We start from the raw sequence: 18,215 nt of genomic DNA, 5'->3' as shown, positions 1-18,215 counted from the left end.
GCGCATGGATCTATCATAATATAGTTCTCTCAGTGTACGGGGCAAAATGAAGACGGAGAAAGACAGTTCGAGCTGACGCAGAAGTGGACAGAAATCTACGGGAGACGAGCGATGCGATGCGCTCCGTTGCGCTAATAAACAAACGCACGTGTGTGTTGTATCAGTCCGCACGGGGGAGTGCGCATGAGCCTGCGTTCTCAAATCGCCGAAAAATCGTCCATACCGCCTTTAAATTAGGCCAAGAGTTCAAACCAAAGCGATCGAGTCGAAAAACAAATGAATCTGTTGTAACAAAGTAAAGTCTCAGATTAATGGCAAACGCATCTGTTCAGGTGAAAACCTCTAATTACAGAGCGTTTATTTTTCCGGCGAGCGCGCGGCGTTAGCATGCTAATGTTTGTTATCTTTACCGCGAGCGCAGACCGGCGGGAAAAGCCATTATGAACTCATCCCAGGTAACGGCGACGGCCCATTAAACACAAACAAACGGTCAAAGGTGATTCATAAAGAAAAGAAACTCGTTTAAACAATAATACGTACAAAATGAGGCTTTCACCTTCTTTTCTTCAGATGCCACTGCCTTGATTTTCAGATGTGATTCTTTACTTATCTTGGTATATTCCAGACGTATCCACCGACTGTTGTCATGGCGACGGCTTTGAGGCCCAAGTACAATCGTGCGGGATGTCAACGTCACAAAACAATCTGCATTTTTAGAGCTTTTCACTCATTATTAAAGGACAACTATTATGTTCAATCCACTTTTTTTCTCGACCCGTGACGGCATTTTAACGACCAAATAAACAACAAACTCCTGAATTACAGCGCCCCCTACACCTTGGTGTACTCATTGAACTAAAGTGGTGTTCAGATAAAAATATTGAAAATGTTGCTAAAACTTTAAAAAAATATATGCCAAAGTAGTTCATTTTTAGGAGCATAATTGTACTTCCTGTTTGTAATTGACATCACACTGGGGAATTAGCTTGCAAACACTGGGCTAAAACATCTATTGTCATTTTATGTTTTTTCCTTTTTTTTTGACGAATAAAAATAAATGAGAGCAACTTTATTTTGATGAATTAATGTTTAGAGACAAACCAGTTGTTTCTTTGTGTAAATTCTGCATAAACTTTGACTGGTGTGATGTCACTTCCTGTCATTTTCAACAGATTTTTCAACGTTTTCTCCACAAATACCTGCCCGATCGGTGTAAAACTGTAATTTAAATGTACGACAGATACAAACACACAGAATAAACCTGTCACGAGCCCTTCAATCGTCTGACGGTCGAGTCTGTTCCGGACCCGAGTCTCGCTGCAAACACGACGTTACGTAACCGAGCGATTCTGACGGGGCAGAATCTAATCAGGGCGCGCTGCGGTTCGGATATTGCTGAGGGGAGGAAATGTTGCGGGGAAATTGGATCATTTTCAGCCAGAGAACGGGGGAGGAGACGGGGGAGGGTACAATGAGCGTCGAGAGTTTGACCCGCTCGCGTTCGGAGGAGAAGTGTCGCTCATCTTCTCACCGACTTTTTCCTGCAAAACGCACCGGAACGTGACACGAAGCGTTTAATTAATCAACGTCGTTAGCGTTTCGCCCGTTGTGTCGGGCAGAAGTGCGACGTGCGATGGGGTCGTGCTTCCGGGTCACGTTTGCAGCTGTTTGTTTTGTGTTTTTTACGTTTTAACTGTAGGAAAAACGATGATATTATATTAATTTGATTGGAAAATGGGCCGTGGGGAATTAACAATATTAATCTGGTTCAAATCCGGACTTTAAATGGACTGTCGGGACATTTTGAATCGATTTGAGTTTAAAATCACAGACCCACTGGGGTGAAATTACCCGCAGACCTCTGGGTTTTTACAGACATTTTTACAGACGTTTCACACGGAGAAAAGGCAGAAAAATCCTATGAAAAGATTTGACATTTTGAAAGAATCTTTTGACTCTGAGAAACTAGACTTTTATTGTTGTTTACAATTATATCACACTAACTGAAATCTTTATTAAAATGTAAAAATCAGGACTTTCAAGGAGAATAACATCTAAATCTTGTTATATAAATGCATTCATGACCTGGAGAGCCATGCTACTAAATGTATTTAAATTAAACAGGGAAAAAGAGGGGAATTTTGTTTTGACGGACGAGGAATGGGAAAATGTGTTTACTTCACACAGTCACATGTTTGGAGGGAATTATGTAGAATTTAACTTTTTTTTTTGCCAATTATTAAAGACCGTCACAAACTGCCCCAGCGATAAACGACTGGACTAATATCATAACCGACATGTGACTCAACTTGAAAATAAACACGTTACTTTCTTTATTAAAAAAAGAAAAGAAAACACAGACGACTTGCACACAACTGACACAATTTTCTGACAGTTTAAAAAAATATAATAAATAAAAATATGCAAATTTTTAGCAGACAATGGACGAAATGAGACTTTTATTTTGGACTCAATGTGCTTTAATCCTTCTTTACGTTGGATGCTATCGCTTTATTTTCCAATTTTACCCTCCTCTTGTCTTGTGTTGTCCCTGGCCCCGCCCGGCTCCGTTTTATTTTGTTGTTTCATGTTGTTTTCGGTTAAAAATAGCCGGCGTTTGTCTGGATTCTGGCCGCGCCGTGCAGGACTCGTATCAGAGCTGCGGATTAGCTTAGCGTCTTGTGTGTTTAGAGGCTAACGCTGCGTCTGCTTTTCCCGCCGCGTCCGCACGACCTCCCGACAAACGCCCGGCGTAAACATCAGATAGAAGCGGGAATACGCCCGCGCCGCTCGCTATCGGAGGGAGCGCGACTTCGCTTTTGTCTGCCGGAAATGTTGATATGCAAATGAGGGTCGAGACGCCCGAGAAGAAGAAGCGTGATTCCTCTGGTTTCTAGATAAGTTTAATGCCGAGCGGTGCAGGAACATGTGACATCGTTCTCCTTTAAAGGCACTTCTTACTGGTTTACAACAACAACAACAACAACGGACTCAACGTTGAAATCGACAAATTTAACAGAAACTGGACTGAATAGAACACCGATTATTGGACTTTAGGGGCCTTAACAATTAAAAAAGGAAAAAATTGCCCTATTTTTTTACTTATTATTTTTAATTCTGCATTTTTTAATTCATTTTTTTAATGGTCCTGTGTTGCTATTTTTTTCATTTTTAAAAAATCTGTTTTTGTGTTTTTTGTTGGAAAAAAAAACTGTAAAAAAAGAAAAGAATCAAGTTAAAGGTGGTATGGACGATTTTTTTCAGCAAATTTTTTATCATATTTCCTCGTGGCGTGGATAAATCATTTCACCCTGGAGAGACAAAGAGACCACGAGAATGGACTGTTCAGCAAGCTTTATTTGCGAGTTATTTGGCGCTCAGACCCCGGCGGAAGACGTTGCAATCATGGGCACTCCATGATCTATTTGTATTAGATGTCTCCCCCCTGGAGCCTGGAGACTGGTGGTGGTAGATGTGGAGAGAAGGTAGAGGATGAGGGGAATGCAGAGGAGGAGCTGGGGAGGTGGTGGGTCGCAGTACGGTTTGAGCGGCCGAGCCATCTGCCTGAGCGCTTAAATGTGACCGCCTGGTGCTGATTGGGAGCGGGAGGAGTCACTGAGAGCGTTGATTGGGGATGAGGAGCAGGTGCGAGGGCCATGGTGCAGACGCCTAAGCGTATGGATCTATCATAATATAGTTCCCTCAGTGTACGGGGCAAAATGAAGACGGAGAAAGACAGTTCGAGCTGACGCAGAAGTGGACAGAAATCTACGGGAGACGAGAGATGTGATGCGCTCCGTCGCGCTAATAAACAAACACATGTGTGTGTTGTATCGGTCCACAAGGGGGAGTGGCATGTGCACGGGGGAGTGGCATGTGCACTTCCGCCTGCGTTCTCAAATCGCCGAAAAATCGTCCATTGCGCCTTTAAATAAACAAGTTACAAAGTTTAAACATATCCCTCTTCACGTTTGTCTTTTTGTTATTTTATTCTGTCCATTTTCAAGAATAAGACGTATAAAGGCCAAAAACAAGATGAAAATGTAAAATAAACATGTCAATCCAACAGAAATATGTTCAGTCGAGTCTTTAAACACGTTAGTTAAGGTTTAATTATCAGACAAATGTGACTGCCAAGCTTCCTGCAGTACTGCTGAGCGCCTGTAGAGGCTCCAGCAGCAGAAAAGGGGGGAAACAGGCTCATGTGGATATTATAGAACAATTTAAATATAGTTGTCACACACAGTAATTTCAGATTTTATTGGCCAATCACTGCTTGCCTTGATCGCCCTGACAACGCGCCGCTGCTTTAAAGCAAATGTGTGACAAGTAAAGCTAAGTTTAATTTGTGCAGCGCTTTTCCCTGACACGACGTCACAAAGTGCTTCACACAGTCATCACGACACTTCACATGAAACACTCCAGAAAAGCTCCAATGTTTGTGCCATAAAATACGTTTAGGTGCTTTTTGAAGAGTCCAGAGAACGTCAGGCGAGAAAGGGAGAGTTCAGAGAGGACGAGACCCTCTGACCGCACGTGCTCGAGACCCTCTGACCGCACGTGCTCGAGACCCTCTGACCGCACGTGCTCGAGACCCTCTGACCGCACGTGCTCGGGGGACGTGGTCAGAGAGGACGAGATACTCTGACCGTGCTCGGGGGACGTGGTCAGTGAGGACGAGACCCTCTGACTACACGTGTTCAGAGGACGTGGTCCTCGTGCTCGGGGACGCGGTCAGAGAGGACGAGACCCTCTGACCGTGCTCGGGGGTGCTCGGGGGACGTGGTCAGAGAGGACGAGACCCTCTGACCACACCTGCTCGGGGGACGTGGTCAGCGAGGACGAGACCCTCTAACCACGCGTTCTCGGGGGACGTGGTCAGAGAGGACGAGATCCTCTGACCACACGTGCTCGGGGGACGTGGTCAGAGAGGACGAGACCCTCTGACCGCACATGCTCGAGACCCTCTGACCGCACGTGCTCTGGTCAGAGGACGAGACCACGCGCGCTCGGGGGACTTGGTCAGAGAGGACGAGACCCTCTGACCACGCATGCTCTGGTCAGAGGACGAGACCTCTGACCACGCGTGCTCGGGGGACTTGGTCAGAGAGGACGAGATCCTCTGACCACACGTGCTCGGGGGACGTGGTCGGCGAGGACGAGATCCTCTGACCAGATGTGCTCGGGGGACGTGGTCAGAGAGGACGAGACCCTCTGGAGCGACGCTCTGTTTCGTTTCCATGGCCACGTCAGCTCTGTGGACGTGGGAGTGACCGGAGTCAAAAGCATCTCCATCAGATTAAAACCGAATCTCACTGTTTCATCTGGTGCTATTTATTCTCATTTATTTCCTGCAGGTGAAAACTGGTGTTTTTTAGACAGAAAAAGACAATTATTGTGTAAAAACTGTGTCAAGGCAAAATGAAACAGAACAAGGTTAATTCAACAAATAAAGACAGATTATTGTATTTATGAGTCCAGCTGTAACTTACAAACAAGACAAATATAGTTATGAATAAAAAAATCATCATTATTGATGAAGATGATGATAATGAAGATGATGATGAAGATGATGATTCTGAAGAAGATGCTTTTGTTTTTGAGCTTCATCTATATTTTGACTTCATTATTGCCACAATTTTTACTTTTTTAAAATTCTTAATCTGTTAAAGTCCAGCCACATCCTTTTGGACACTTTGGACGGGGCATCTGGAGTAAATGTTTCCCCCCAAACTGGCTTGAGGTTTGGCCCAGTGTTTGCTGGGTAATTTCCTAGTGTGATGTCATCGATTACAAACAGGAAGTGAAATTATGAACCTAAAAAATGAGCCGTTCTGTGACGACATTTTTATAGTTAACTACATTTTAGTTCAACGAGTTTTCCAACCTGTAGGGGGCGCTTCAAGTAAGATTTTTCACCTTATTTAAGAGTAAAAAAGTACCTTCCCGTATGGACCTTCGCAGGTTTGAAAACATGTCCTGAGCCGAGAAAAGAGCTTTTATGACTTGTTTTGATCCACAAGTGAAAAGGACGTGAAAAACGTGTGATGAAAACACTCTTTAGTCCATAAACATGCTCCACCAGATCATCAAACGCTTCACTTCAGCTTCATCTGGGTCAAATTGGCTCTAAACAACTTAGTTAATTCCTCAAAAGAATAATCGCTTGACTAATCGATTTGAGAAATGAAGCCTGCGTAAGTTCACCTGGAAGACCTAACCTAAATCTGCGTCGGCCTCCATGGAAGGACCCCTCTCCCCAGCGCCATCATCGCACTCAAGCGGGCGTCCGCCTGTCCGTCTGTGAGAGTCAGATCCCTCACTTCACCATGGACTCTTCCAGGTTTCTGCACTTATCCCAAAGAGGTTATGCAGTTTTTCCCGGCCAAGAAGGATTGGTAAAAGGACAGGGGACGTCCGCGTCATGGCCCCTACACCTGCTCCTCATCCCCAATCAACGCTCTCAGTCACTCCTCCCCGCTCCAATCAACGCACAGGCGGCAGCATTTAAACGCTCAGGTTGATGGCTCAGTCGCTTCAAACCGTATCTGCGACCCACCACCTCCCCTGCTCCTCCTCTGCATCTATTATTCTCTCCACATCTACCACCAGTCTCCAGGCTCCGGGGGGAAGGTATCTAATTCAATCAAATCATGGAGTGCCCATGATCGCTACGCCTTCCACCGGGGTCTGAGCGCCAAATAAACTTTGCAATAAAGTTCGCTAAAACATCTTTTCTGCTTTTGTGTCTGAGTCTCTCCAGGGTGAAATGCTCGTCGGTTAAAATACAAAAAACAGTGACGTAAAAGTCCAAAGTATCCAGTATAAAAACATGTACATACCTTTACATACTTTCCACCGTAATGTGTCGTTTCTGTGTCATTTTCCCCCCAGAATGTAGTGCGGACTGTCAGCGCTGCACGGCAGACCTCCGGGCAGCAGGGGGCAGCGTGTGCCTGTGGTGCAAGGCGCCCAGGACCCTGTTGCTGGGAGAGCGCTGCGTCTCCGAGTGTCCCGCGGGACGCTTTGGGCGGCACGGGGCCTGTGTGGGTGAGTGCCTGCTGTTTCATTCATGAGGGGCCTATATCGGGCTAAACGGGCTCTTCGCTCCACTCGGAACTGATAAATGTTTAACGAGGGCGCGGTCGACGGGGGGTCACGGGGGGTTTATCGCTCGCGGCGGCGTTAAAGGACACGCAACGGCGACTTGACTTCAGCTTTCGTGTTGTGACGCTCATCGTTTCATTCACATTTATCAAGTCGCGTTGGTTAAAACTGCGTGGCAAGCTAGCTTTTGTTATCTCACCTGTGTAATTCCCTCTGCAGCCAGTAGATGGAGCGCACAGTCAGCTCCTTCTGTGGGAAACGACCGTGAACTCAATGGCGTGATTAAAGGCCAATAACGATACAAATAATGCAGAATATTTGAGTTTTTTGTAATTATTATAATTTTTGGTAGGATAGTTTCTCTGGTAAATATTTGTCATACTTTTTCCATCAGTAACATTACAGTTTGTGAAGAAAATATGACGAATAAAAGCTGAAAAAGACAGGAAGTAGAGCCGAACCCCTCTGTGATCAGACCTTTTTAAACAAACATTTAACATAATAAAGGCGTCGTCAGGTGTAACTATTTGTCAAATCATAACTATTGTATGATTTTAAATGCACTTTAACTCTTGTTTACAGTCTGGTTGCTAAGTAACAGTTTTGACTTCTGTCTATGTCATATTCACTGGACACGTCAAACCAGGAAGTGACATCATAAACATCTCCAAAATCGACAAATTGGAGAAAAAAACAGGCAAAATGTTTGATCAAATCTGAAATATGATCACGTTCCCTTTGTTTGATATGAAAGTGCAGTTTTAATGTGACGTTTGGACTTGAATGTTCACGTAAACGTCGGCGTGAGGCTTTGTCACACTCACATTAAAGTACTTCACATTAAAGTTACTTCACAGGACGCACGGGGCAGTTTCTGAAGTACTTATCCATGTAAATGTGACTCTTCGTTAGGCTGATTACGCTCTAAAAACCACCTCCTCACTCAATGGAACTACAGAGACTTGAAATGTGCTGCAGCTGTGATTGAAGTGACCGTCTTTAATATAATATATTCATAAGAAGAAGAAAGAAACCGGTGTCCGGAAGAAGAGTGGCATTTAAAACTCCATTAAACTCTATGAATACACCTCAGAATTTGATCAAAGGTGATGTAAAGCTCCTGTGCATTCAAACATTCAAATACAGACATAATAATCCACTTGTTTCAGCTCAGATTAAGTCCAAATCTACAAAAGAAATACAAAATCACCCGAAAATGTACCAACATTTAAAAGGATTTTATATCGATTCAACCTGGACCTTTTTTCTTCATCATTTATAATAATAATATATATAACAATCATTTTAATCAGGCGTTTTAGGAAGTATCAGCCCTCTTGTTCACGGGTTAATCACTATAAATGACAAAAACACACTGTTGCCGTAGCGATTAACAAGTTCAAACTAAATGTTAAATCCTCTGAATGGGAAAAACCCGCACGATCTGAGCCACTGAAGGTGTTTTAAGTCAATTCAAACCACTTTTTTGACACTTCCTGGTTCACCACCAGATGACATCATGCAGTGGAATCGGACTAAACTCGGATGGAACGAAACACGACCGCTGTTGATCAGCGTTAATGACCTGTAACGAGTTTCTGATTCTCTGTGTTTTTTTTCCCAGAATGCCACTCGTCCTGTGGATCCTGCAGTGGGGAGGGGCCTTTCTCCTGTACATCCTGCCCCGCCCCCTTTGTCCTTTTACGGTCGGGTCAATGTGCTCCTTCCTGTCCACAGGGGTCCTACCAGGACTCACAGAACACCTGCCTGGGTCAGTGAATCTGAATATTTATACTACTTACTGTTTTAGTATTTAATAAAATACTTTAAATGGTGGATATCAGTGTCATGTGGTCAAGGCAATCAGGGCCAGCAGTGATTGACCGTGTGTCACAAGTATGTATGAATTGTTCTAAAATATATTAAAATAAGGCAGAGCAAAATAATATGTCTGTTTGCCGTAACCCGACCGAGCCGTCAAAATTATAACCGACTGAAAAAAAAATATCAGCATTTTGTCAAAATTATGCCAAATTCTTTTATTTTTCTTATATTTCGCCGGCTCACCGACCGTTTTTTCAAAAAAGTGCCGTGTTGAATAATTTTGTATCACTGGAACTTGCTAAAAATATTACGAAGCCGAAAAATAAATGAAAATGAAACTTAACAGGAGCGGCGAACGTTCAAGTCATTGTCTGTTGAATCCGGACCCCTGGCGGTCACTGCGTGTCACTGCCTGTCACTGGCAGAATAGAAAAAACGGGATTTGACAGTGGCTGAAATATGCAGAATTTGTCATATGTGATGACCAAGACGTCGACGATTCTACGACATGAAAATGGCCAAAAAATAAAATAATTTGTCCTGTACAAAAATAGTTTATTGGGTGGACTTTTTCATTTTTTAGTTTTGTACATTTATGGTAGCATCTCTTTTGATAAATGATAATATTAACTTAATTTCATAGGCAAATTATCATTCAATTCTATATACAAATTTGGAATTTTTTATGCTTTTAAGTAAAAAATAATAATAATTCACCTTCCTACCCACTTGAAAAAAATTGGTCGGATTACACCAAACATACAATTAATTTTGGATCTTTTTTTTGCCTTCAAAGTTTAAAAAAATAATAATTTACCTACCTACCTACCCACTTGAAAAATGGTGGGTTGGGTTACAGCAAACAGACAATTTATTTGGGGCAGCCTAAGCCCGTTTCCCCCTCTCTTCTGCTGCTGAAGCTTGTCTTTAGTGCCCTCTAGAGGCCGCTGAGCAGTACTGCAGGAAGCTTAGTTCTTCTTCTCCTGCGGCTGCTCAGTCTGTGGGCGTTTTCAGAGGCCCGTTCATGCTCCGCCCTCTAACATGAGTTTTCAGAACCAGAGCGGGCAGCAGCTTGTTTTACAGCTCTGCGCAAACTGAAACCGTTAAATATTTTTGCGCGAGTGCGAGCTAACGAAATGCAGCGAGGACGCGCCTTGTGCCGTCTCGTTCCGCCCGCTGCAGAGTGCGTTTGCCCGCTCGGATTCAATGGTCAGATTATACACGGCAGCGTGGAAGAACCGAGCGGGAAAAGTGTTATGCGTTTGCCTCGAGATGATGATAACGTGTTAGCGACCGAAAGGGTGTGACGCGGCTACGCTAAATTTGAACGCGCGAGGAAGTCGGACGATGGACGCACGGCGATTCGAGCTCCGATACGGTGAAAGGGGCGACGGCATCATGGCGTTTTCGCTAAGATTAGCTTAGAGTTTGTAAAGAAACACGGTAAACTAAATGTAACTGATAAAACATGAACACAAGTCTCTGACCCCTGACCTCTGACCTCTGACCCCTGTGTCCGGTGCAGACTGCGACCCCCAGTGCCTCACGTGCACTGGTCCAGGAGTGTGCACGGCGTGTCGGGACCCGAACAAAGTGCTGCAGTTTGGAGAGTGTCAGTACGAGAGCTGTGCGCACCAGTACTACCTCAATACTACCACCAGGACGTGCACAGGTAAGTACTGCTGCTACTGTAAATACTGCTGCTACTGCAAATACTGCAGCTGCTGCAAATACTGCTGCTACTGCAAATACTGCTGCTACAGCAAATACTGCTGCTACTGCAAGTACTGCAGCTGCTGCAAATACTGCTGCTACTGCAAATACTGCTGCTACAGCAAATACTGCAGCTGCTGCAAATACTGCTGCTACTGCAAATACTGCTGCTACAGCAAATACTGCTGCTACAGCAAATACTGCTGCTTCTGCAAGTACTGCAGCTGCTGCAAATACTGCTGCTACTGCAAATACTGCTGCTACAGCAAATACTGCTGCTACAGCAAATACTGCTGCTACTGCAAATACTGCTGCTACTGCAAGTACTGCAGCTGCTGCAAATACTGCTGCTACTGCAAATACTGCTGCTACAGCAAATACTGCTGCTACAGCAAATACTGCTGCTTCTGCAAATACTGCTGCTACAGCAAATACTGCTGCTACAGCAAATACTGCTGCTTCTGCAAATACTGCTGCTACAGCAAATATATACGTCATAAGGCGCTGGTACAGCTGGCAGCCCGGTGTAAACGCTCTCTCTTCTTTCTCACACTTATTGTGCTTTATCTCCTATATTTTGTTAATATAATTAGTATATTTTTTCTATTTTACTGTACGATAGGGACACGCGCTGGAATAGTTTTTTAATTCAACTGTTTTTGACTTTTTTCGGCTGGATTTGAGCGTTTTTTGTTGCGTTCGTTGTGTTGTTGTGACGTGAGCTAGCTCCGAGCGAGCCCACCAGCCCCCCGCGCCCTCCGACCGCGCTAAAGTACGGCGTGTCGTCGGTACACGTTTATATACACGTTTATATGAAAGAGGAACTTCACGAACGATCGGGACACGCACTGGAATCGCTTTAAATTAACTTGTTTTGACTTTATTCGGCTGGATTGAGTGTTTTCGTCGTGTCGTTGCGATGTGTCTTGGCTCTGAGTCCCCCTGCTCCGGCCCCGCCCTCCGGCTGGCGCCGTACCGCGTTCACACAAAGGAGGAACTCATGAAACTGCGGAGAACAGTCGTCTTACCCGGAGATCGTCACGTTATCCCGGCGGACATCCTAAGGAAAACGCAACGAGGCAGACGGGCTGGACGTAAACTCCGAGAGAAGAGAGGGACAAACAGGAAGTCGGTTCCCGCCGTAGTCATGGGTAACGTGAGGTCCCTTCAAAATAAAATGACGGAAATAGCGAGCCTCATGCGGTCCCAGAGGATTTATAGGGACAGCAGCGTCTTGATTTTCACAGAGACCTGGTTAACAGCAGAAATGCCAGACTCTATTGTAGGTTTGGACAATTTTCATCTGCTGCGGGCGGACAGAACGAGAGAATGCGGGAAGAAAAGAGGTGGAGGTCTGGCGGTGTATGTGAACACGAGCTGGTCCAAACCCGAACACTGCACAGTGAAGGAGCAGCTATGTAACAAGGATATTGAACTATTGGCTATTGGCATGAGGCCATATTATCTGCCCCGGGAGTTCTCACATGTGATTTTGATCGCAGTCTATGTGGCCCCGTCTGCCAATGCTGAAGATGCTTGTGAAGCACTGCTCTCCTGCACTTGTAGGCTGCAAACACAGCATCCACAGGCTCTCTTCCTCATCTCTGGTGACTTTAACCACGCTTCTCCCTCTTCTGTTCTACCAACATACACCCAGTATGTTACCTGCCCCACCAGAGAGAATAGAACATTGGACTTGTTTTTTGCCAACACCAAGGAGGCTTATTCTTCTTCCCCCCTCCCTCCCCTGGGCAGCTCGGACCACAACCTTGTACATCTGAGGCCTGTGTATGAACCCATCGTGCGCAGGCAGCCTGTGGTGTCCCGTGAGGTGAGGATGTGGTCTGCTGAGGGCGAGGAGGCTCTGAGGGACTGCTTCAGCACCACTGTCTGGACTGAGCTTTATGACCCACATGGGGAGGACATCAACACCATCACAGAGTGCATCACGGACTACATCAACTTCTGTTTTGAGAACATTGTTCCCTCCCGGACGGTGCGGTGTTTTCCAAACAACAAGCCATGGATTAACCGTGAACTGAAGGCTCTGCTGAAGGAGAAGAAGAGAGCCTTCAGGTCAGGGAACAAGGAGGAGCTGAGGACTGTGCAGAAGGAGCTGAGGAGGAAGATCAGGCAGGCTGAGGCCGGCTACAAGAGGAGGATGGAGGAGCAGCTGCAGCAAAAGAACATTCAGGGAGTGTGGAGGAGCCTGAAAACCATCTCGGGCTTCAAAATCCCCCCTGCCCAGACAGAGGGGGATCTACAGTGGGTAAATGATTTAAATGCTCACTTCTTGAGGTTTGATCGGTCACCCGCCCCTCCCCCTGCACAGCTGCATGCTCCCTCTTCCACAGCTGGACAATGCCCTGCATCTGTTCCTCTTCGCTTATCTGCCCCGGACCATCAGCTCCCCACTTCGCCTGGACTCACCCATCCCCCCAGCACACGGTCCCCCTGCCAACCACTGACTGTCACAGCAGCACAAGTGAGGAGTGAGCTGAAGAGGATTAAAGTGAGGAAGGCAGCAGGACCTGATGGCATCAGCCCCAGGCTCCTTAAGTCCTGCGCAGATGAACTGTGTGGAGTTATGGAGCATGTCTTCAACATGAGCCTGAAGCTGAGGGTGGTACCACAGGTCTGGAAGACCTCCTGTCTGGTACCTGTGCCTAAGACACCGCGCCCCAAAGACCTCAACAGCTTCAGGCCAGTGGCTCTCACGTCCCACCTGATGAAGACACTGGAGCGGCTAGTCCTGGACCACCTCCGCTCCACCGTGAGCTCAGCCATGGACCCGCTGCAGTTCGCATATCGGTCTGGCATCGGAGTGGAGGACGCCGTCATCTCCCTGCTGCACCGCTCTCTCTCTCACCTGGAAAAGCCTGGCAGCTCTGTGAGGATTCTGTTCTTCGATCTTTCCAGCGCCTTCAACACCATCCAGCCGCTGCTCCTGAGGGACAAGCTGGAGATGGCTGGTGTGGAGTATGACCTGGCAGAGTGGATCCTGGACTACCTCACAGACCGACCCCAGTTTGTGAGAGCCCAGAACTGTGTGTCTGACACTCGGACCTGCAGTGTGGGGGCGCCCCAGGGCACTGTCCTCGCGCCCTTTCTCTTCACCCTTTACGCTGCAGACTTCAGACATGACACGGACAGCTGTGTCCTGCAGATGTTCTCTGACGACTCTGCCATCATCGGACTCATCACGGACGACGATGACGCGGAGTACAGAGGACTGGCGCAGGACTTTGTGGACTGGTGTCAGCGGAACCACCTCCTCATCAACGCGGGGAAGACCAAGGAGATGGTGGTGGATTTCCGCAGACGCCACCCCACTGCCCCCTCACCAGTGAACATCCAGGGACGGGACATTGAGAGAGTGGACTCATACAAGTACCTGGGTGTTCATCTGAACCACAAACTGGACTGGACTCATAACACAGACGCACTGTACAGGAAGAGCCAGAGTCGGCTCTACCTCCTGAGGAGACTCAGGTCTTTTGGAGTGACAGGGCCACTCCTGAAGACCTTCTACGACTCTGTGGTGGCATCGGCCCTCCTGTATGGTGTGGCCTGCTGTAGCAGCAGCATCACAGAGAGGGAGAGGAAGAGGCTGGACAGAGTCATCAAGAAGTCCAGCTCCGTCCTAGGCTGTGCTCTGGACTCGGTGCAGGAGGTGGGGGACAGGAGGGTCCTGGCTAGATTCACATCTATGCTGTACCATGAGTGTCGCCCCCTGCAGGACACTCTCTCCGCTCTGGAGAGCAGCTTCAGTGAGAGACTGATCCACCCTCGATGTGTGAAGGAAAGGTTCCGTAGGTCTTTCCTTCCTGCTGCTGTCAGACTTTATAACAAAAACTGTTAGTACTGAACACTCGCAATACTGACCTAACCTAATACTGATGTGCAATTCTGTCATATGTGCAATTGCTGTTGGAATTCATGTGAAATTCATGTGCATCTATGTGCTGTCGTGACACATATTCATGTGCAATTACTGTCGGGATCACATGCAATGGTATTTATTTATTTATTTATTTGTCTATGGGAGTTTTTATTTATTTATAGGAGATCTTCTACTGAAAGTGTTTTTCAGACTTCCTATAAGTGATCTGTTCTTCTGGATCTACCTCTGTATCTACCTGCGTTGCACCAATGAAATTTCCCCATGTGGGACAATAAAGGAATATCTTATCTTATCTTATCTTAAATACTGCTGCTACAGCAAATACTGCTGCTACAGCAAATACTGCAGTTACTGAAAATACTGCTAGTACTGCGAAACTGAATGGATGTACAAGATTGATCTTGATACATGATACTCATGTATCAAGATCAAATTGTCACAAAAAAAAACGGACCCCTGAACACTGCCGGACCCCCTGAGCACTGCCGGACCCCCTGAGCACTGGTGGACCCCCTGAGCATGCTGGTGGACCCCTGCACGCGCTGATCCCACATCTGCAGCTCGTCCAGTGCAGGATAAATAACCTGGATCTTTGCTGCTCCGTTATGACATCCATAAATTACTGGCCCTCGTAGCGTCTGCACGGCCCATCAATCACCGAGCACTGAATATGCAGAAGCCGGGGGGGCGGGGGGGGATGGGGGGGCTAATGAGCGGGGCGCAGCGCCGAGTAACACGCTTTACACACTTTACACACTTTACACGCTTTACACGCCAATAACCATAAACATGTAATATAACGCTACGGCGTGATCACAGGATCACCATTTAACGCAGAATGTGTGTCGCACGAGGAGAATATAATAACTATAAAACAGGAGGATCAAAGCTTCAGTACTTTAGTACTTTAGTACTTTAGTCTTTTACTATATTTACCAGTGAATACAATGGTTTAAAAGAGACGTATTAAGTACTTTTCGGAGGTATTTAGTATTAAACTATTACATATGTAGATCATGATCTACGTTTGTTCATTGTAGATCACAAGGTTCTAAAACTCTGTAATAGACCATAAACATCTGACCGTCTCCTACAGTGAGACACATAAACATCTGACCGTCTCCTACAGTGAGACACATAAACATCAGACCGTCTCCTACAGTGAGACACATAAACATCTGACCGTGTCCTACAGTGAGACACATAAACATCTGACCGTCTCCTACAGTGAGACACATAAACATCAGATAAACATCAGACCGTCTCCTACAGTGAGACGGATAAACATCAGACCGTCACGGATCAACATCAGACCGTCTCCAACAGTGAGACGGATAAACATCAGACCGTCACGGATCAACATCAGGGAGACGGATCAACATCAGACCGTCTCCTACAGTGAGACGGATCAACATCAGACCGTCTCCTACAGTGAGACGGATCAACATCAGACCGTCTCCTACAGTGAGACTCAGACCGTCTCCTACAGTGAGACGGATCAATATCAGACCGTCTCCTACAGTGAGACGGATCAACATCAGACCGTCTCCTACAGTGAGACGGATCAACATCAGACCGTCTCCTACAGGGAGACGGATCAACATCAGACCGTCTCCTACAGTGAGACGGATCAACATCAGACCGTCTCCTACAGTGAGACGGATAAACATCAGACCGTCTCCTACAGTGAGACAGATCAACATCAGACCGTCTCCTACAGTGAGACGGATAAACATCAGACCGTCTCCTACAGTGAGACGGATAAACATCAGACCGTCTCCTACAGTGAGACGGATAAACATCAGACCGTCTCCTACAGTGAGACAGATCAACATCAGACCGTCTCCTACAGTGAGACGGATAAACATCAGACCGTCTCCTACAGTGAGACGGATAAACATCAGACCGTCTCCTACAGTGAGACAGATCAACATCAGGCCGTCTCCTACAGTGAGACGAATAAACATCAGACCGTCTCCTACAGTGAGACGGATAAACATCAGACCGTCTCCTACAGTGAGACAGATCAACATCAGACCGTCTCCTACAGTGAGACAGATCAACATCAGACCGTCTCCTACAGTGAGACAGATCAACATCAGACCGTCTCCTACAGTGAGACGAATAAACATCAGACCGTCTCCTACAGTGAGACGGATAAACATCAGACCGTCTCCTACAGTGAGACGGATCAACATCAGACCGTCTCCTACGGTGAGACAGATCAACATCAGACCGTCTCCTACAGTGAGACGGATCAACATCAGACCGTCTCCTACAGTGAGACGGATCAACATCAGACCGTCTCCTACAGTGAGACTCAGACCGTCTCCTACAGTGAGACGGATCAACATCAGACCGTCTCCTACAGTGAGACGGATAAACATCAGACCTTCTCCTACAGTGAGACAGATCAACATCAGACCGTCTCCTACAGTGAGACAGATCAACATCAGACCGTCTCCTACAGTGAGACAGATCAACATCAGACCGTCTCCTACAGTGAGACGGATAAACATCAGACCGTCTCCTACAGTGAGACAGATCAACATCAGACCGTCTCCTACAGTGAGACAGATCAACATCAGACCGTCTCCTACAGTGAGACAGATCAACATCAGACCGTCTCCTACAGTGAGACAGATCAACATCAGGCCGTCTCCTACAGTGAGACGGATAAACATCAGACCGTCTCCTACAGTGAGACGGATAAACATCAGACCGTCTCCTTCAGCTTCAGCGACATCTCGTTGAACATGAAGAATAACTCTTTACAAATGATTCAGTCGTGTTTGTGGAGATTTAGTCGTTGAGAATGAGACGATATTGACTTTGATCTGTGTTTGTGGAACAGGGAAACGCTCAGAACGCGATGGCGCCTTCGCCTCACTCGCTGCATAATCTCGTTCCCCTCGTGATCTGCATCTTCCACGTCGTCGCTACAATCGCAATATCACCGTGACGAATGATGGACGCCGTCTGATGAGATTGTGTTGAGCGACGGCGCCGGGATCTGCTCGTGTCCCATTTCCACCTCCAGTGATTTGGGTTTTTTAAATCCCGTCGACCTGGTTTGAACCGCGGGTGTGAAAGCCCGAGACGCTCACCGGAGAACGGGAGCTAAACGCAGACAAACTTTGATTCCGGCTTAATTTTGTTGGTTTATTTATCAAAGAGCGTCGAGCCTTTAAAATAAGAGATCTGGTGAAGCAACGTGAGGATTCTGCGGCTCAGGCCGGGTTTATTTTTAGTGTCTAAATGTGAGGACACATTTGAAGAAAGTAAATCTTTATTTATACTGCACTTTCCACAGACACAAATCCCAAAGTGCTTCAGAGAGAGAAATGAAAACGACATGAAAAAAGTACAGACGTGGAGCCATCGGTCAGCAAAAAGCTTGGTCCTCCCGGGTTTTAAAGCGGCTCTGACCTGAGGATCGGGGGCCCAGCTTGAGGATCTGGGGCCCGGCTTGAGGATCTGGGGCCCGGCTCACAGTGTTCGGGTGCAGCGAGTCAATCATGTCCGTTTAGAGCTCCAAACTTTAAAACCGTGACTTTGAAATCAATACCAAAGTGAATATTACGCCAATGCAGTGAAGATAAAATTGGAGCGATGTTTGCTTGTTTGTTTGTTTGTTTGTGTATTTGTTTGTGTATTTGTTTGTTTG

The 18,215-nt window shown here is 46.4% G+C and overlaps 1 protein-coding gene across 1 annotated transcript in view; it reads left to right on the top strand.

The window, feature by feature from the left end:
- The window catches only part of fras1 (Fraser extracellular matrix complex subunit 1), a gene marked incomplete at its 5' end in the record, with an annotated part of 267,524 nt that overhangs the window by 77,682 nt on the left and 171,627 nt on the right, over positions 1-18,215 (top strand). The window contains 3 exons of the mRNA XM_072432991.1: positions 6,895-7,050; positions 8,732-8,878; positions 10,457-10,603. Coding sequence (XP_072289092.1) covers positions 6,895-7,050; positions 8,732-8,878; positions 10,457-10,603 — 450 coding nt within the window. The remainder of the gene's footprint in view (positions 1-6,894; positions 7,051-8,731; positions 8,879-10,456; positions 10,604-18,215) is intronic.

The sequence above is a fragment of the Eucyclogobius newberryi genome, unplaced genomic scaffold (assembly GCF_026437365.1).
Source record: "Eucyclogobius newberryi isolate DKJ021-1_F unplaced genomic scaffold, fEucNew1.0.hap1 SCAF_6, whole genome shotgun sequence".
Lineage (NCBI taxonomy): Eukaryota > Metazoa > Chordata > Actinopteri > Gobiiformes > Gobiidae > Eucyclogobius > Eucyclogobius newberryi.
The sequence above is the reverse complement of the archived record's forward strand: the minus strand, read 5'-3'. Positions and strand labels throughout refer to the sequence as shown.